The 21356-nt window shown below is 36.4% G+C and overlaps 1 protein-coding gene across 1 annotated transcript in view; it reads left to right on the forward strand.

The window, feature by feature from the left end:
- CEP126 (centrosomal protein 126) overlaps positions 1-21356 on the forward strand; it is a 34448-nt gene that overhangs the window by 1677 nt on the left and 11415 nt on the right. Inside the window, exons 3-5 of the mRNA XM_055701670.1 lie at positions 4046-4191; positions 5529-5634; positions 11419-11617. Of these exons, the coding sequence (XP_055557645.1) occupies positions 4046-4191; positions 5529-5634; positions 11419-11617 (451 nt within the window). The remainder of the gene's footprint in view (positions 1-4045; positions 4192-5528; positions 5635-11418; positions 11618-21356) is intronic.

Here is a 21356-nt window from a genome sequence, read left to right on the forward strand (position 1 = left end):
AGTATAATAAGCAGTTCAAATGGAAGTCTGTGGTGACAAGTCTTCCCCTAATAACTGAAAAGGAGTTAGTTGTCTAATGTTAGAAAGGTAGTAAGTACATACAGTATTAATAAGCTGTGAAATATAAATCAAAATTAAGGGTCATTGCATATATGGAAGAAAGGAATTTGGAAATAAAAAGTTCCTTGAAACTGAATTTATTTTTTTTTTTCCTGACAGTTATGCAGCTCTGTGTATGAGCCAAGATCCATTAGCCTTGTAGCACATGTAAAGGTGTTAGCTATGATAATGGTTCCTCAAGAGTAGCATGACTTCCTTAAGCTCCACATTCTTACCTGACAGCACCCTAAATTCTCCCTGACAGGGCTTACATGCGTGTATCAGAAGTTATTCTTGGCACTGCTGGTCTTTAATTTCAAAGCTGAAATTGTTTCTTTCATATTTCTTTTTCCTTCGACATACGGAGAGTAGACATGAGTGCGCTATGAAGTATGACAGTCAGTTTTCTACTTCTAACCTTCACACAGAGTGGTGTGAGGTTGGAAATGACCTCTTGAGGTCATCTGGTCAAACCTAGAGCTGGTTACACAGGACCAGCTTTTGAGTATCTCCAAAGATGGAGACTTCACAACCTCTCTGGGCAACTGTGCCAGTGCTCAGACATCCTCACAGTAAAAACAGTGTTTCTTGATGTTCAGAGGGAAACTCCTGTGTTTCAGTTTGTGCCCATTGTCTCTGATCCTAGCACTGGGCACTGCTGAAAAGAGCCTGGCTACGTCCTTTTTACATCCTCCCTTCAGGTATTTATAGATGTTGATAAGATCCTCCCCAAGCCTTCTCTTCCCTAGGCTGAACATTCCTCTTAGGAGACATGCTCCAGTCTCTTCATCATTTTTGTGGCCCTTCATTGGACTGTCTCCAGTCTGTTCATGTCTCTCTTGTATTGGGGAGCCCAAAACTGGACACAGCACTCCAGGTGTGGCCTTACCAGTGCTGAGTAGAGGAGAAGGATGACCTCCCTTGACCTGCTGGCAAGGCTTTGCTCAGTGCAGCCCAGGATACCGTTGGCCTTCTTTGTCGCAAGGGCCCATTGCTGACTCATGTTTAGCTTGGTGTACACCTCGACTCCAAGGTCCTTTCTGCAAGGCTGGGTGGTCCCCTGCATATATTGTTGCCCAGGGTTGGTCGGTTGTTCCTCCCCAGGTGTAGGACTTTGCACTTCCTCTTGTTCATCTTCATTAAGTTCCTGTCAATCCATTTCTCCAGCCTGTTGAGGTCTTCCTGGATGCCAGAATGACTCTCTGGTATATCAACCACTCATCTCAGTTTGGTATCATCTGCAAACTTGCTGAGAATACAGTCTTCCCCATCACCCAAATCATTTTTGGTCAACAGCTGGCTGAACATGAGCCAGCCGTGTGCCCAGGTGGCCAAGAAGGCCAACAGCATCCTGGCTTGTATCAGAAATAGTGTGGCCAGCAGGATTAGGGAAGTGATCGTCTCTCTGCACTCAGTACTGTTGAGGCTACACGTCGAATAATGTGTTCAGTTTTGGGCTCCTCACTACAAGAGGGATGTTGAGGTGCTGGAGCATTTCCAGAGAAGGGCAACAGAGCTGGTGAAGGGTCTGGAGCACAAGTATTATGAGGAGCAGCTGAGGGAACTGGGAGTGTTTACCCTGGAGAAAAGGCTCAGGGGGAACTTTATCACTCTCTACAACTACCTGAAAGGAGGCTGTAAAGGTGGGTGTCCATCTCTTCTCCCAGATAACTAGTGATAGGACAAGAGGAAATGGCCTCAAGTTATGTCAGGGGAGGTTTATATTGGATATTAGGAAAAAAAAATCCATTGAAAGGGTTGTCACTCATTGGAACAGGCTGCCCAGGGAAGTGGTTGAGTCACCATCCCTGGAGGTATTTAAAAGACATGTAGATGTGGTGCTTAGGACGTGGTTTAGTGGTGGACTTGGCAGTGTTAGGTTTGCAATTGGACTTGATGATCTTAAAGGTCTTTTCCAACCTAGATGATCCTGTGATTCTATGATTAATGAAGATGTTAAACAGGACTGAGCCCAGTATTGATCCCTGGAGTACACCACTAGCTACTGGCCTCCAACCAGACTTTGTGCCACTAATCACCACCCTCTGGGCCCAGCCATTCAGCCAGTTTTCAGTCCACCTCCATGTCTGCTAACCCAGCCAGTACCTCAACAGCTCATCTATGAGGATCTTACAGGAGACAGTATCAATAGGCTTCCTGAAATCCACGTAGACAATACCCACTGCCCTCCCCTCATCTAGCAAGCCAGTGATTTCTTTGTAGAAATCTATCAAGTTGGTCAAGCATGAACAAATTTAATGTCAACCTTAGATTTATAAAGCTTCTGTTGAAAAGTAACAGCAGTCGGTTCCCTTTAGCAAATATATCTTCCCTAAAGGAAGATATAATCTACCTTTATAGATATACCTTTATATCTATAAAAATAGCAGAGCTTCTGCTCTGTTCTCAAACTTGTGTCATTTAGGTTCATTCTCTTTGTGTTGCATTGTGGAGTAAAACTTTTCTGTGTATTTTTGTGTGGTTTTTTGAACAATCACCACCAGCCTACCTTTAAACAAAGTAATACCAAGGCTGACCCCCAGTCCGATAGCCTCTAAATGCACAGCACTTTTTAAGCTAACGAGACCTACCTATGCAGAGAGCTTGTGGATTGAGGTCTTCTGTTTTCAGCCTTTTCTAGATGTACTTGTAATGAAATCTTTCCTGACAGTGTTGTATCAATCCATTGTCAATACCTCTAAAATGCAGCAGCTTCGGCATTAACAATACTTAGCTTCTGACAAGATGTGCTCAGTTAATTGGTTTACTAGTAATAAACAACATCACTTGCACAAAAAAGAGCAAGTATAGCTTCGGAAAGGAAAGTTTCAGTAACTTAGGTCACAGATATTTTTCAAAGTGAATACTTAGCAGAAGCCATATACCTATCTGATGCTATCAATGTTTTTGCTTCTTTTGTACTGACCAAGCTCCTCAGTTTTGTGTTAGCAGCAGTACTTCAACACAGGGAAAAAACCAGCCTACTAATTATCTTTACAGAAGTTGCCTGAGGATCAAGAAAGTAATTTCTTTATTGTCTCACTGATATGTGATGTTTCTATTTCAAGATCAGTTTAAGAATTAGATACAATCTGGGGCAGTAGCTAACAGATATTTCGTTTAAATAACTGGAATATCCTGGAAATAAGAGCTACTGAGTAAGCACGTACTTGACGTAAATGAATAGGAGATTTTATTTTTGGTTTATATACCACACTACTTTCTAAATACCAGCTGCTGATTTGATGGGGACTGTAGCCTTCCCACTGTTATTGCACAATCCATCCCATTTTCCTGTGATGTTACTGGCTGCAGGTAGCTGGTTCATTCTGGAAATGAGATTGTCTGTGTGCATTTTTAAATAAGCCTTACAATCAGCTATCTTGGTTCAGTGTTTTGAATTCCCTTGAAATCTGAATAGCTAATCTTGTCAATCATAGTTTCACGTTGCTATTGTATCCCATTTTGTGCTACTAAACTGATTGTCATTCAGGAAGCCTCACAACGACTAGAAACTGATGCTAACTTACATCTTTATAGGTAAAAGCTGTAGTTCCTTTGTGTTATTTCTCAATAACAACTTCTAAACTGTTACTATTTCCCCAACAGCTCGTTAAAGGCACACACAGAGAGCATTTGCAGTTCACCTTCCTATTGATCTGCCCACTGTGATACATTTACAGCTTTCAGATATAAGAAAGGATCAAATCTCTGACTGAAGCTAAAAATAAAAAGATTGTGGTGTGTCTCTTCTTCACCACCCACTGTCACATTTATGTTCAGACAAACCATAGAAATCCAGCTGTGCTTGAGTTTATAGCATTTAATTTATGGACAAGCAGGCTTTTGTACTAAAATTGCAAATGGATAAGCAAGTAAATTACTAATATTTTTGTAAATTTAATTAGAAAAATAGGGATCATCTACTTCTGCTTCTTAAATACAGAGCCTTTGAAGAAAAACAGAAGCAAGAAGAAGAAAAAACCCAAAGATTTAGAGAACAAGTTCTGCAGCAGAGGAAAAATAAACTTCAGAAAGTGACTGATAAGTTCCAGCGTGCTCATCTGCCTTTTTCTCAGCACAAGCAAATGGGTTTGTAAATGAAAATTTAACTATTATTCACAAGTGTTTTTCTATTAGTAGAGTGTAACTGAGGCAAACAGAACAATTAACTTCACTCAAATTAATTGAATTCATAAAAACAAAACTGACAGGAAGGTCAAATCTGATACATATGACAAAATTGGGAAGAGGGAAAAAAAACCCCCACAACATTTTTTTTCCTACAAATTGCTTTGTGAGCTATGTCATTATATTATGGTCACAGTAAGTACATTACCTGCTTGGGATATTGTGGCTTCCTGGATTTTCTCCACTTTTTTCACTGCAGTTTGCTTATTGCTGACAGTACTGTGCTTTCACAGCTGGGTGTGAGATGTTACAAGGCCACGGGAATTTACTAGGATGGTATAATGGGCCATTGTTTGAACCCCTGAATATGAAATATTCAAGAATATGCATTTTGTTTATCAGTAAGTAAAAGCAGACTTAACATGTATTAATGTATTACATAACTTTTGCTGAATTAGTCAGCTTTTTAAGCTGCTCTTTCATTGCTGGGAAATAATGATCACTTCAACTTTGTTCCTGCTTCCTTGGAATCAATGCAGATTGGCAGGAGCTTTTAATAGCATCAGCCAAGTCTGACTTCCAGTCAACTTTCCAGTGTTGAAACTCTTAAGATATGGTATATTACTTAGGTATTCTTTAACAGATTTACTCTCCCAACTGCAATTGCGCCAACTGTGAGGTAATGTCTCTGACTTCAAGATCAAATGTCAGATTAAAATAACAAAATAGAACAGTATGGTTTAGGGCTTCTTCATAGCTCTACTGACAGCCCAGACTGTTTAACAATACAATGAATCACAACTTTTTTCCTTGGTTTTCCTTTATAGCAGTTCTGCCTCTACCACTTTCTACCCTACTTTTACTTACTTGAAAGAGACAACACCTTGTGCCTGTCTGGACTCTTTTTCCGCTGATTCGATTATTAAGTTACAATTTGGCCTCTGTAAAATACCTGCAAGCCATAACTTTGGCTTAATGCATGATACAATAATCACGATGTAAAAACAAATCTAGTGATGAATTTTTTATCCTCCTACTTTTTCAACAATGCAGTCTAAAAACAAATAGCAAGACTGTTGAATAGATGTGTTACTGTAAACACTTAAATAGACTGAGGGTTTTTTTTCAGAGGAACTAGAGATGTTCTAGCATGTCTAATGATGCTAAACCACTCAGTTTATTCTAACACTCTGGATTTATGCTTCCAAACTTCAGAAACTTAACCAAACCATTTATGGTAAAATATTCCAATTTTTAAAATATTTTTTCCATTGTGTTTTTTACTCTAATCCCTCCAGTCCAGACAAAAGCAGCTTTTCAGTTAGAAGAAGCTCTTGAACAAATTAAAGGATCATTATTAACACAAGGACTGTGCTTCCCCAGCAGGAACAAAACCAACTTCAGGTAAGCATTTCTGTTTACTCTGATGATCAAAGGAAGTAAATTGCTTAGTGTATTCAATAAGCAGCAGACAATTACTCATTAAGAAATTGTAGGCTGTTTCTCTCATGGCAAAGAAAGCACTTCTGTGAAGCGTTCCAATGAAACATTATGAAACATCCTTGAGTTGTTTGTGTCTATTTGGTAAGACAGCAGACGACACAAACCTTTTCCCTTCACTGGAATTCTGGGACTGCCTGGGGCTAACCCAGTCCTCATTCAGTTGCAGCCTGACACAGATTGCCGTGGTTATCAAACCGGCTGCTCTTGTATGAATTATAAAGAATTCTGTGTAGAAGACTTCTTATTCTTATTCAGATTTTTTCTTTTTGACATTCAAGGATAGTTTGGCTTGTATATTCATCCCACGATTTTATCTTCAATCCAGCTGTCATACCTTTAATTTTCTCTTTCTCTATATGTATCTTGAGCATCCTGATAACAATTTGGCCTGCAATTTCATTTTGTATCACATGAAATTTGAATTGCATACTTTTCACTCTATCCAAGCACTTTTTCTAAGATACCATGACTTATAACAGAATGCTTCTTCATGCATAGTTTATTTATCCGCTGTATTTGATAATCCTCCCTGACTATCCCCTTCCTAATCTCTCATTTATCTAATGTTTCAATTCAGGGTTGTTTTTTTTTTAGTTGCTGCTTTTATTGTAACTATTATTGTAGTTCATTTCTGTATGTTGTAAATTGTGCAGGTGTTCAGAATAGAGATGAATTCTGTCTAAAAGTGGTCTCCCTACTTCTGAGCCTCAGTGTTTTCTTCATTGTGACGTTAATATTCAGTTTGATTACGTATACACTGCTGATTAATACATGTTTTCAGGTAATAAACTGGACAATTGAGAAAATATTTCATGCCTCTTAGAGCTGAATACTCATGCTATCTGTCAGTCAACATGCATATAGTTCTGCAGATACTACACTGTATTGACATAATAAAGGAAGACTGCAGCCATAAAAACAAACAAACAAAAAACCTACCTGCTAAATATAAGCTGAAGTTGTGGCAAAAAAATGTAGGTGTTTCTGAACCCTGTCTCAAGGTTCCTGATCGTTTGTATTATTTCACTCATAGGCTCGATTAAGGACAGCGGCTCAGTGCATCTTACCCCTGCATTTATCATTTGTTTCCCTGTTTTCCATCTTTCTTCAAACTGCTCCTTGTGCCTCAGGGGTTCACATTTTTCTCTCAGGACCTCTTCAGACCACTTACCATTTTTTACTGTATAACAGTCTTGTCACTCCATACTATATTTGTATAATTTTAAAAATTCATTATTCTGTAATTATGATAGTGTGTTCTTTTCCTGATTATCATTTTTATAACCTGATTTCCTAAGGAAATTAAGTTTGTATGTTCATATTCTTTTACAGTGTGTGTTCCCCTAGTAACCAAATTTGAGAGAGAGCTAAGAATCTCAAAAATGATTATATTCCTACAGGTTTGAAATTGGCAATTGGGCAAAGAAGAAATTATTCAAACAAGTGACACTAGCTTGAAAAAGGTTTAAAAGTTGAGTCCACGTTGACCTAGTGACAGGTCACAAGCCAGTTAATACAGATAAGACAGCACTCAAATATCTTGGAACCTGCCACAGAATGTGCTGCCTCTTCTCCAGCTGGCAACTAGGAGGCTTGGGCAGGAGCCATGTGGGTTGGGTGAAGGAGGACGTAGAGAATATTGGGAGTATAGTAATAAGGCAAAAAGAATTAAGTTATTGCAGTACAGGCTTGTGTATCAGGGCAAGGTATACAAATTAATATGCAATTAAGCTTCACTTATTCTAATGCTAACAATTTGTATTCCTTCCTTGTGACAGAAAATTCTCTGCATTTCTGTCTGCATCTCACGCAATTCCTTACTAAGCACTGAGATTCAAACTGAACACGTGCTACGCAGAATAGATTCTTCTGATCTGCTGCAGGATGTTATGCAGGGTTGTTCCTTTTAGTTTTGGTCTGGGAGCCACAGTTTGTGTGGGTCATAAAAGTGGCATTTCTGGGTTTTCAGACTTGGTTCCAAAACTTGTGCAAATTTCTCTTAAAGGGCAAATAAATTTCTTGCAAATCAGTACAGCAAAGTAAGCTTTGATACAGATAAGCATTTTGAGAAGGTTCTCAAAGTTTCTTCAAAACTCCCTGGTTCTGAGCTGTAAAGCTTTAAAAATGTCTTATAATCCCTTTAACTGGAAATTCTGAGACTGCTAATAACTAACTCAAATGAGGTAGTAGATCTTTTTCTGGTTTTTTCCCTCTTCTTACACTTCTATGAACACTTAAACCAAAAATTTTGTAAGATCTTTAGAATTCACCCTCCCTCAGAAATAAAATGTATGGAATTCATTCACAGTCCCCTTTTAAAGGAAAAAAATGAATACTGTATTAAGTATTCAAGATAAATATGGCTGCAGACCCAACTGGATATAGGTCAATTTTATAAGATTCTAGAATACTTAATGTCTATTTTTTAAAAAACGTAAAAAAAATTAAAGCAATGGAGACATATTGCCTCCTTTTGGAGAAAGGAAAAAAATCCTGAAACACCTAATAAGTGAGAGATTGTATCTGTGCTTGCAGTAGGGCTACTCTGCTTCCAGTAAGGATTACTTTTCAAATGCTGAAGCAAAAATGTTGTTCAATTCATTAGCTGACAGGCATTGGGATGTGTGCACACAGGTGTGTAAATGGTACGCTGCACTTTGTACAAGAGCTATTTCCCTGTTTGTGTTTAAAAACAGTTGTATTTGATCAGGTTGTCTTGGGATAGAAACTTAATTATGACAAATCAAAATCTTTCTCTGAAAAAAGTTGAAATGTAGAAACTTATATAAATATAAATAGTCTAAACATCCAAATAGCTATCAAGAAACTTTCCCATTCCCCCGACACAAAACCCCACATACACACAAAAGAAACCTTCAAATTTTTTCAGGGGTGCAGGTGTAAATCAGTATGTCCACAGTAACAAAGTCTTTAAAAGTGGATAGGAACAGAATGTTTTTGGAGGGAGGACATCTTCCATTCTAAAGAATACAGAATGCAGAATTCTAAGTTACGTAAATAAATATGGGAAGTTGTTTTCCCTTTTCGCTATCAGGCATCTCATCAGGAATTATAAATTCCTTTTCAGACTCTGCCAAATGTATCTCTCTGCTTAGATCAGTGCAATTAAGGCAACCTTTTTATGTATAAAGTCTTCTGAAAAATAACAATAATCTTGATGGGATTCCATTCTCCATTGTCCTAAAACTGTAAGTGTTGTAATAAATACAGAAAAGGTCTCATTAGACTATTTACCCATTTGACACAGATGTACTAAAAAGAAAAGGGATTGATTTTAAAAGGGAGTATAATTTTAGATACAGAAAGAAGACGAAACAGGTGAAGGCTCAGAAGAACCAACTGTGAAAACTTAAGCTGAAGAAATGGAGAGAAATTAAGAAAAGGGGTTATTGAGTTTCTGTACCTGTATTAGACACCTGGTAGCCATCTCCAGCTCAGAACAATACACATTTCCTAATAATGCATCTCTGCTGGATAGACAGTAGAGAAAGATGAGGTCTGTGTATGTGTTGTGTGTCTGCATTGTTCAAATTTGCTCAGTAGGTGTGCCAGCTGTTAAAGAAGATAGCTTTGTGTAGCATGAAATAGTTGTATCTTCTGACCAGTTCCTACACTGCATATTGCCTATATGTGAAAGATATATAATCTTCTCCATTGCCTTCACTGAAAATGAGGATGGGTAAAATATGCATGGTAGAGCATCTTGTCAGACCAGGTTCCAATTAAAAAAAAGTAAAAAAGGGAAATATATGAAAGCCTGATTTCCATATTTAGGTGCAGATTAAAAGTTCACTTTTGCAACAATTTAGCTAAACAACTTCAGCCAATTTAGCAATATTTAAAGGATCATGCTGATGCTGCTAAGGAATTATAGATGGAGAAATGCATCCTGGGAATGCTGGAAAGCATCTGCGTATTGCACGAACAATAAGGTTTGGTTTGTTACTTAAAATCCAGTGATTGATGAGACAAAGTGTCATTTTAAATATTGGACCTGGTCAAGCTGGTAAAATACAAGCTTGATTTCCCCTTTTTGTTAATGTTATACCCATTTTACAAATAACTTCACTGAAAGTTTATACTGATAATCTGTTTCCAATATCTATTCTCCTTCTACCACCATTTGCAATCATTGTGGAGTACAACAAATACTTGATCCTAAATGAGCAAGACATAAGCTTGTCTTTCTAATCAATTGTAAGGGTTATGTCTCTACTGAACAGATGTAAGAACCCAAAGCATGTATCTGATGAGAGATTCCTGTAACTGCCACTTTGGATATGCCAAACTAAGGGAGTTTAGGGCCCTTGAACCAGGTTGGAGCCAAGAGACAGGGTCAGTCTCCTTTGCTAAACTGTTCCACGTATGCAGTCAAGCACAGCTGGCAACCTGCTAATAGTCATACTTCCAGAAGACTAAAGCTTAATCTGCCTATGAGTTGGTGGGTTTTGGTGTGTAGGTTATTTAGGTGGGGTTTTTTAAGACCTACCTTTCTTATTGGTTAAACTACTTGTTTCTTGTTTTTGTCATGCTCGATATCTACCTAGTTCTTGCTTCTTGTTTTCCAAAACTTGGTTCCAATTCCTAGTGACCTTACCCAAGCTTTTTCCAGTTCTATCTTCTTTTTATTCTTGAAATTATCTTGTTGCTTGCTCCCTGCCTTCCTAATCTCTTGATTGCATGTTTTCCTTGTCATTTGGCTTCACATGCTGCTTGGTGTCTTTGATTCCAGGGTATCAACCAGCCCCATATTTCTTGCTAATTCTCAGCCTGTGGAAATGTATGTTTTCATCTTAATTTGGGTTCACCCTGACCACAGTATCCAGCTGTAGAGGAATGAAGGCAGAGGGTTGATTAGCATTGATAACATGCAGCTGTGGCCTTGCCGTGAAGGCAGTGGGTTGATTGACACGGATGATGTGCAGCTGTAGCTCGTTCAGCTAAGTGGTTAAATAGCCCTGAGGATGGTGGGAGTGGTGGCTGGGTGGAGGAGCAGCAGTGTGGTCTGATCTCTGGAGGAAGGAGATACAGTACAGACAGTAGAATCTGACCCATGGTAAAGCCTTGTTGCAGCCTACTAGTATGTTTGTGCTGTAATGTCCAGCTACACTAGCTACTTCACAGATTATTTTTTTTTTCAGGCAGCAAATACAAATTGTTTTGTGTACCACATTACTAAGATTACACATCATTAGTGGAGTTAGGGTCTCTAGATACTACAAAGGGTTTTTGCTATTTGAAGTAGGGGAATATCTGATAGCATCAGTATATAGTCATCCTCTATATAAGCCAACCTTATGGGAAAATAAATGCTATTTCACTTGTGTTTTTTTTTAAAAAAAACATAAAACCTTCTGTGTTCCATTTCTGTAAATGACCAAACCGTTGGCTGACATTTTCCAGGCTGATTCAGCCTGAGGCAGTCACCCAACAACCCAATCAGAGAAGTATGACTAGTTATAGATAACAGAAGGTTTAAAATGGAAAGTGTTGGACAGTTTTAGATAATACTAACAGCACCACCTGTAGTTACATATAGTATAGCTGTCCTTCACTTGTCAGGCATTTATTGATGATGTATACCTTTGGAAAGGAATATGTTTAAAAGTGTATGGTTGACACATAGAAATAAGCCAAGCTAATAAGTTATTTGCTTGTATCAAGAACCACAGATGACACTTCATCCTCATCAGCATCTAGAAACAGTTGTTTTGATGAGAAGCCGATTTCAGCAATGGTGGGCTGGCACAGAACAATACAAGAGAGCAGTAGAACAAACGTGGATAGTAACCGACTCTTCTTCCAGGAAAAGCTGGAAGAAATGCGACAGCTCCTTGAAAAACAACACCTCAGCAACTTGGAGGTATAATATTTCCATGTGATTCGTTACATGATGTTTCTTAAATGTAATAGAAGTTTCTTGAATGTAATAAAAATGAAAGGTCTGTTAAGCATTTTTTATCTAGTAAGACAACACCTGAGGGCACAGAGTGTTATGCCTCACCAATAGATTATTTATAGTAAAATTGTACATATTTTTCAGTAAGAAATCAGAGATCTTTAAAAATGTTAGTAAGACTATTTTCACAAATTCTTCAAAGATATCTGTCATGTTGTCTTTCTGTGAATGTAAGATATGTATGTCAGATGTCTTGGCTCTGAAGTAGCTAGCCATTAGTCTATCACACAGAAGTTGTGTGCTAGCTCCAAACTTAAATTGCCAGCTTGCAATTTGCACTTAAGTTTTTGCTTTGCTGATTGCTTCAGCTCAGCACAAAATGATATAGCAGTATAAATATGGTAAGTAAATTGTTGGGGGGGGGGTGTTTCTTGGGTATTTTTTCTTGGTTTTTTTCCCAGTGTGTGGTGATTTCTTAGGGGTTGACTTAAATTCTCTTTGAGATCCTCTTTTTTCATCTTTGGAATAGATGCAGGTGTTCCAATAACAAGCCCATTAACTTTCTGCTAGTCCACTAGTTTTTCGACCTAACAGTCACTTTAGAAGCACACTGAAAATCAAGAAGAACTGAGCTCCAAAGTGATTTATTATAACTGCACTTTTAAGTGTGATTTTAGGTCTGTCAGTGTTGTCTTTGATTCTGGAAATACTGTCTTCAATATTACATTTTTGGAAAAAAGAGGACATAATTTTGAACTCATTTTTATTTCTATACTATTATCTACTGGCATCTGGACTTCTGGTGTCTGAAATGACCTTGACTCTATGAAGCAATGACCTTTTATATGGGTGATGGCTAGAAGCACAGAATCGTTGGTGGTGATAGAGCAAGGGCTTTTCCTCTTAGTACATGTTCACGGATAACTTGTGAAAAATTATACAGTTCAGATATATTTTGAATTCTTTGATGTTTTCAGGCACATTCATCTCTGTCTTTGTACCTACTTTGTTCTGATGGGTATTCATGAGGACCTTGAGCTGATGGCTAACACAGAAAATCTCACTCAAGTGGAGTAAATTTCAAAAAGGTTGAGAAGGCAGAAAGTACAGTTTGTACTGGCAGGGTTGTTGATTACAGTTTATTGTTATTTCCAAGCATAAAAGAAGGAAAAGGAAATGGAAGTTTATAGAAGAGAGCTAATAAAACTGAATTTTAGATAATAATTTTCAAACAAAACACAAAAAGTCTGAGTTGTTTGTTGGGTTGTTTTAATACCAGACTGTGCATTTCATTGGTATGGTATTTGCAAATCCCTCCCTAAATGATGATGCCAAATTTGGCAGTAGCTGCATTAGGATATCTTAGAATTAGGGAAAAAAATGCAATGTCTTTGAGAAAGATGTATAAAAAGATACTTCTTAATATATTGTAAGGTAACTATATTGCAGTGTATTTTACCAAACACAGTTATCACATTATAATTGAATTCTAGGGGAAAATCGCCACAAGTCAGGCATGACTTTTTACTTCTAGTTTTTTCCAAATGTTATCATCAGCTTTGGACACTGCATATAAGATATGAATTTGTGTTTATGAATTAATTTATTTTTGAAAATGCTTTGGTCCTGCAAAATTATTTTTTTTCCAAAGTTTATTTTTCTGCTGCCACTAGGGGTTGCTCAGCTTCTTCCCTCTGATAAATAGTTTCAATTTGTAAATATTTATATTTCAAACATTTGGACTTTCTTTCTTGAACTGCATGCTTTGGATTGGAAAAATATTTTTTTTTAAAAAAAAAGCTATTGTCATTGTCCTAAGGTCTTAGCTTTGGAAGTTTAATTCTTGGATTGTGCTGGTGTGTATGTGCATTGTGGCTTCTTGCAAAGTATTATTTATAATACTCTTACTAATAACATTGATATTTTGTAATTATTTATAATACTCTTACTGACATGAATAGGCTTCAGTAGTCTTGTTACTGTCTGTTGTCCAAAGTAATTTCAACAGTGCTTGCCTTTCTGAAATTAATGTCAAAGTATTTTGCTGTACACATGCTTTGCAGTCTAACCATCCATTGAGATCCTTTGACCTCCCTTTGTTTCTGTTTTTACAGGCCAGGCAGGATTATAAAGATTCCTAAAATTCTTTTCCTTCCTACAGGGCAATACAATTCTATGTAGACACTTACCAGTAGATTTGGTGTGTTCCCTACTTTCCATCCCTAAAAAATTGGTAGTTTTATCAGTAAGCCGAGGTTGTCAGTGACCTTTCTACCATTCTCCAAAATTATTTTGCTTAAAATATTGAGAGCAGCAGATTTTATTTTGTGCAACAGTTACATCTGAGCCAGTACATCAAATTATTATTTGTTATATGTCTGTAAGTTTGCTCCATTTTGAAGAAGCCAATATTGCTTACTTTGTGCACAATGGAATTTTTGTTGCACAGTCCTTCCTGGTTTTGTTGCAGGCATAAATAAAATCTTTAAGGTGAAGCTTGTAGCATGGTCTTTAGCTAAAGCTGCATGCAGCTTTCTGCCAAAGCCAAAAGACATTACTCCCAAGTGCTTATCATTTTTCCAAATTTTAGTTGTTTATGTTGAAATTTTCCATTTCTGGCATCTGCCTTAAACTGAAAAATTTAGAAAATTCCCATTAAAGTGGCTCAACTGTATTATTCAGATATCTTTTGTATTTTTCTTTTCATCACCTCTTTAAATTGATGGCCATACAAAGTTGTTTGGGCAGTACAGTATTTTTATGCTCTACCAGAAAAATACATTATGCTTGAATTAAACTCTTTGGTTGACCTAACACTCTACCTCTATCTTTTCACTTTTTAAACAAAATACTTGGAGGTGAGAGTAAATTCACAGACAAAACAGGTATAGATTACAACCTGGAGACTGTACTTTCCTGTTCCCTCCTTTATATGACCATAATTAAGTTATTCAAGTGGTATCTGAAATCCAAATTTAAATCCCTTTCCGATTGATTTGAAGCAGGAATTTTACCTTGGCTCTTTGGTGGTTGTTTTTTTTTCCCCCCAAGAGTATTGTGCAGCCATGGAAGTGCTCAGTATCAGCCTTTCTATGGGTACTGTTGCCATTGACATAAAATACTTCAATAGTTATTGAAATAGGGACTGGAGCGCAGGTATAATTTCTCAGAAGTTGCATCCCAAGCCATGAAGTCAGAGGGTTATAATTACACTGTATATATAATCATATACTTGTATTATATACTTCTGTAAAATTTGTATCTTATTATACTGTAATATATATACTGTTTATATATATTACATAGAATTAAATAAGTCTTTGAGAAATAATGAAAAATATTTTCAAAATTACATTTCGCTGAATGAAAGCAGCAGATGATGCAAACACATAGGTATGGACATTGCCTTACTTGCATGAATGTGTTGACCTTTATGACTGCTGGCTGTATTGCTACGCTTTTGAGGTTCAACTGTGTCTATGAAACGGAGATGTTTCAGATAACTGGTGGAAAAACTGAATTCATTTTCCAATGCATTTGTAGCATGACTGGAATGAGTTAAACAAGGGTTCCTTCTGCAATGTTTATTGTATCAGTCTAACTCTTCAAAGGGATAGGCAAGACCAGCATGGAAAAAAGGAGTGCCTGTGTACAGAGTCTCTCCAGAGTGTCAAGAACTTGTAGAATGCTTAGGGCTAGTTAGTGGGAAAACAGAACTTTTAAGGGGAGGGTTTGGATAAAATGGTTTTGGAACTGAAGTCAGACTTGATTTTGAAGATACCATTCAAAAACTTGAAATAGGTTTCTGTGGTCACTTTAAATCTACAAACACTGATCATTTTTTACTTATAACTGTGACTGTTTACATAGTTTATGTTGCTCACTAAAATTATATAAAATCATAGAATCATTTATGTTGGAAAAGACCTTTAAGATCACCAAGTCCCACCATTGTCTTAGACAACCGACATGACAAAGTTGAGTGATTTCCCTACTCATTTTCCTTTTAGCAAGATCAGAGGGGTTCAGTTGTTACTGGCTTTTAACCAATATTGCAACATTCCACTGTCTTCCATGTTATTTCGCTAATCCAAAATTCACATTTGCTGTAAAGGGAAATTGAAATGTATCTCCAGACTAAATTTTTGCCGACATTTTTTGGGGGTATTGGGTATGTAAGATTTTACCCAAATACTTGAACTTGTTTTGATTGTATAGTCCTCAAGGGTAGGGTTTGGTTTTTTTACATAAAATAGTGGTTTCTTCCAGACCCGTGCTGTATAAAATGACATTATAATCTTCATATCTGACAATCTGGATGTTCAGTCATTTGAAGAGTGTCTTGCCTCAACTCAAAGCCCTGCTTGAACAGGTGACAATGTAGAACTGAAGCTGAAACAGCATTTTCAACACAAAAGAGTGTGTTTCACAAGTACATTAACACATGAATAAGACTTTCCCTGTGGAGAAGTTAAGATGGTCATAAATACAGCATAGTTCACAAACCACCAAAACAGGGAAACTGAAAACTGTCTTCTAATATATACCTGTTCCTCCTTTACAAGCATATAGTTTTTTTCATAAGAATTGCCATACATATTATCATGACTCTATTTTTTGGTTTCCATTCATATATCTCTCTCAATATATGTAAATATCTATGAAATATTTACATATAGCTATGCACTAAATTATTGCTACCATACTTCATAGATATTTTTGAAGTTATTTGTTTTATTGCAACAGAGTAAAGTGTTCATAAATGTAGCTAAAGGAGAGGAACAGAGGAAAAAATAGCAGTATCTGATCTTTAGTTTACTGCATTTATGGTAATAAAATGTTTGCTTGCGGGAAGAGAGTGGAAGATAAAATGTTTGTGCATATTGATCTGCCAGGATGGTATATCATGTTATGATACCATCAGAGAGAGTATATACTAATTTCTAATGGGGATGCTGGGCAATCTCTTGCTTTCTCATCGAGAAGTATCACTGTTCAGAATTATTCTACCTCTCTGAAGGTGGCAGAGCTGTGTTTTGGTTTGGTTTTGGTTTTAAAGAGATAAACCTTTTGTTAAGTGGGAAGCAAAACAGAATTTACTTTTTTCTTCCAATATTCTGCTTCCATCCTAGTAGTTTCATGGTGGCCTGGGTACATAGAAATTCTTCCAATTTTTAAAAAATATTATTATAAAACTATAGCACCACTTCTGTGGTATTTAGTAGCTTGAACTTAGCTGCGCAGTTTCCGCCTGATACTGGCATATCTCCATAAGGAAGTATGGCTCACCAACTGGGAAATACAGCATTAAACCAAACACCCAAAATTCAGAGGACAGGAGTAAGCAGAGAATAACTTGGTCCCGGGACACTGAAAGATCTTGTAACAAGCACCTTAAAGAATTACGCTGTTTCAAACAGTGGCAAAGAAAAAAATAAAGATCAACCTTTAAATTCAGTAGGCTGTTTAGGGGAAGGTAGATGCTGAAATTTTGTACATGTTCTTATAAGTAATATCTGTAAAGTCCTTAAGAGGAATGTATGTCCTGATAAACATCTGATCAAAAAAATTTAATTTGTAAAGCAAGTAACATGTAACAGTCGCTGAATATTTTTATCAAGGTAATTAATTACATTAATGAAGCTTGCAGTGAAGGTTGGCAATTACACGAAACAGTCTCATTAGATAAACTTATTTCTAGAAAATTATAAATATATAACACCAGAAAAGACTCTTAGATATATGATTTAACTTTTAGGTTGCCCTGTGTGGAGTCAGGCTTTGGACTCTGATTCTTGTGGGTCTCTTCTCATACACACATAGAACTCAGATGTTCTGTAATTCTAAAAGTATTTCTGTATCTAACCTTTAGTATTCCTAATCCACCTTCTGCCTTGGTCGCTGCTGTGCAGTGCATAAAATAGCGTGGAAACGTGTTTAAAAACTGTTCCATCTTTGCAATGTGTTTACATTGCTAAAAGAAAAAGTAATGCTTTTTATTGACTGCAAAAATGTATACTGATTTTTTTAGCAAGTCAGAGGGATCTGGTAGGATAGTTCCTCAGCTGAAATAGGTATTATTTTAAAAATTATGTTCACACATTGTATCGTTATGAATGATGTGTAAGGTACACATCTTTTAGGAGGTCTGTACTGGTCAGATAGTATTAATAATTTTTTTCTAATGCTACAGCTCCAGTTCATTCAAATCTGTCAACCCTAATGCTTTGCCTTATTCATGTATTTGTGAATAAGAATAAACGAGGAAAAGAGAATCTGACTTTTCTAGAAGATGAAGAAATACTTTCCTCCATCAGTTAGTCTCCTTTCCCCATAAATCAGACTTTATTGGAAAGCTTTTCTGAAAATGATAATTTCAAGGCTTTGAATCTCATCATTAAAACCTTAATCATCAGTGAAAGAGGATTATTTCTTCGCTTGAAAATGGAAAAAAGTCTGATAGTTTCCCTTTCATTTCTGTCTCTAGAGTATTGTCTAGAAATAACTTCATCTACAAAATACTTTTTAAAACATCCTTTCTCCTACTACCTGCAAATTCCGAAGAAGTGAGAAGGGATAAGTTTTAGCTGATCTCCATTCTCCTTTTTTGGGATAACGAAAATGACATTGAATATAACACAGACTGTAAATAACTAAGAATTTGCTCATTAAATTGTATCATTGCATTTTTTATATAACATTAAAATAATTATTAGCTAAAAACTTTGAGAATAAATATTGCATATGCACACCCAGTTTTTCTCCATGTCTATTTGCCTTATGACGGTTTTCAATAATGCACTCCAATACTATTTTTACATGACACAATCTCTTAAATTTTCAGGGTAAATAGTGCCTGCTCAAACAAATTTATTAATGAGTTAGAAACCAAGAAGGGACTAATGCATTGTGGTGCCCAATGCCTCAATATTTAACCGTTTAATAATTTTAATAGCACTTAAAAACTAGCATTATGAATTCCACTTCTAGACCTGCATGACTAGGTTAGTCTGTGGGAAAACAGGGATCCTGAGAAGCACCACCCTGAGAACTGAGATTGCTGAGATGCTAAATTAAGTAATAGAAACCAACAGAGAGACATATTTAGCTGAAAACCTGCTTCCTACACAGTTACGTACACTTACCACAGGGCTTCATTAAAGCTGGAAGTCAGAACTTGAAACCTTGACATTCAGTGTTCAGATCACTTCTTTAAAAATCCTTCAGTACAGTACAGCTTACTGAAGTGCCTGAGTGCCTACAAAATTGGAAATTTGAGTTCTTTTTATCCTAAAAGGTTTGAACCCGTATTTCTAGCATCCTGTGATGATTTTCCAAAGAAGCAAATCAGGTCCTTTTAAATACTTACATTCATAGATGGCTAGTTTCTGTATCCTAGATGGCTTGGGGGGAAATTAGGGATTTTGGAGTTAGCCTTGGAAAGACAGGGGTGTTGACAGGAAGCTTTTCTCCGGTCATCCTACACCTCCATAGCTTCCTTGGTGGGTTTGGCACAGTGTAATGGTTCTCTTGTGTAATGTAAGCACCAAAATCCTTTCCCAGTGGCATATGCTTTCTTGGGTCTGCCCAAATCCTCTGTGAAATCAGTATTGTGTAGTACAACATACATCATGTTTTCCATACTTGCATCAAAAAAGGATTATTAATTTTCTAATGAACTTTCCCATTCCATAATTGGTAAACACAAAACCAGTAAGGGTGTGTAGGTACCTCACTGACTTTGAGAGGTACCTTTGCATCTGTGTGACCATTGGCGTCTTTTACTTCACAATGAATGTGAAGTATAACATATATACACACACATATAACACACAAAGGACTCTTGTAAATAAAGTGGTTGAAATTGCCAAAAATAGCAAGTAGCGTGAGAGGCGAGGGGCCCGGATTTCTAGATTAGGTAGCATTTTTCCAGCATTTTTCTTCAGAAGGATGGTCCCATTCACCTCTTGGAACTGTGAACAGTCAGCACTTCTTTTGCAGAAACTGTCAAGTATACATACAGCAGCCCTATAGTGTAATACCGTTCTGACAGAGTCCTTTGAAAGCAGAAGATTCACTTGTCAGGTTCTCTTAAAAGTTTTGCTTGTTGCAGTGTTGTGCTTTCATTGGCCTCCTGAAAGATTTCTTTGGTTTAGTGCTTTACTGAAATGAGATTGCTTGACATAGCTGTTCTAAGTGTTAAGATGTGCAAGTGACCTCTGCAACTCCTCGTAAGTGTTCCTTTTCCTAGAATACCAATTATGTGAACAGGCTGGGTTTAGTTTTCATGAATTAAAACATAAGATAATGCAGGCAACAGGTAGTACAATAAATTGTACTTCTATAACAGAAACAAAGATAGTGTACTTGATGAACATTTTTGTTTCTTCATCATCCTATAATATTCTCACAGATTAAATTAGATTATATCATTGGGATTTCCAGGTTTATTCCTTTGTAGCTATTGACCACTAAAAAAGAATAATTATTGAATACTTTTTAAGGTCTGCAGAAGTAGTTCTAGTTAATCATTTTTTCAAGAAAATGTGACATTCATATTCATTACAGAGTAAGCTAGAAAGGTAAATAAATTATGTAAATATTTTAATGAGTATGATAAGCATCTTTAATGTGTGAAAGGATGAAATTGTATGGTGCAACAATGTAAATATAAATGAACTAAATCTGCATGAACTAAGTAAAAGTGAGTACATGTTTAAATGGGGAATCCTTCTTTACTCTTTAGTTCCTATTTCTGGAGGTTGCCTCAACTGAGATTTTCTGTTCCCTTGAGGTTTTGTTTTACAAGGAGAGTAAAATTATATATGATGCAGGATCAAGTCTATTTTCAACCTTTGGATCACAACTGGGTAGGATTTTTTTTAGCTTAATTTTTAAAAGTTGCAATATTTCTTGCACCCTCTAGATTTACCATTTTAAGCTAACCTGCTATTGGAACAGGGTTTTTTTACATCAACTCTTACAAAATTTTTCCTCTGTTTAACTTAGTAATTTTAGAAACACATATTTAGCTGTAAAGGTGTAGTTTCCAAATTAGACGAGAAGTAAGCCTGACACGTAAAATTTCTTTTTACTGTTTTTTTTTCCCCATCTGAAAATTTCAGTTAGTTCTTAAAATTGGCCTGGTCCAGAAAACTCTGAACATATATGCCATTCCCTTGTTTGGCGAAGTTCAAGTAGAGGTTAACAATACAATTTATGCAAACATAAAGGTTAATAAATAACTAACAAAGCATTATTTATTATTTTCTATTAGAAAGATGCTGGTTTGTATAGCTTTAGTTTGAAAACATTCCCTAAAGGGATCTTTCCCTACACTTAGTTCTTTGCTTTTCTATTTAGTTTCTTTATCTTAAATCATAACTATAATGGAAGACTGCACCAACCTCTGAACATTTAGTGCAAGATAAGATTTAATTCAATCATAAAAAGTCTTTCAGGACTCACTAAGCTTTTTATTCTGCAATTTAAAATATTTGTACGCCTATAAACTGCACGATATTATGGTATAACACATTTATTAGAATAAGAAAAAGGTTTACTACAAAAATATGTTCTTATTCTCTAATGAATTTTATGCATTCTTTGGTCCATTGTCAAAATGTTAATTTTATTATAATTGTCAGGGGATATATAATCACTTAGCTAGGTTAATTTTGCTACTTGAAACTTTTTCCATTTA

Source organism: Falco cherrug, chromosome 2 (genome assembly GCF_023634085.1).
Source record: "Falco cherrug isolate bFalChe1 chromosome 2, bFalChe1.pri, whole genome shotgun sequence".
Classification (NCBI taxonomy): Eukaryota; Metazoa; Chordata; class Aves; order Falconiformes; family Falconidae; genus Falco; species Falco cherrug.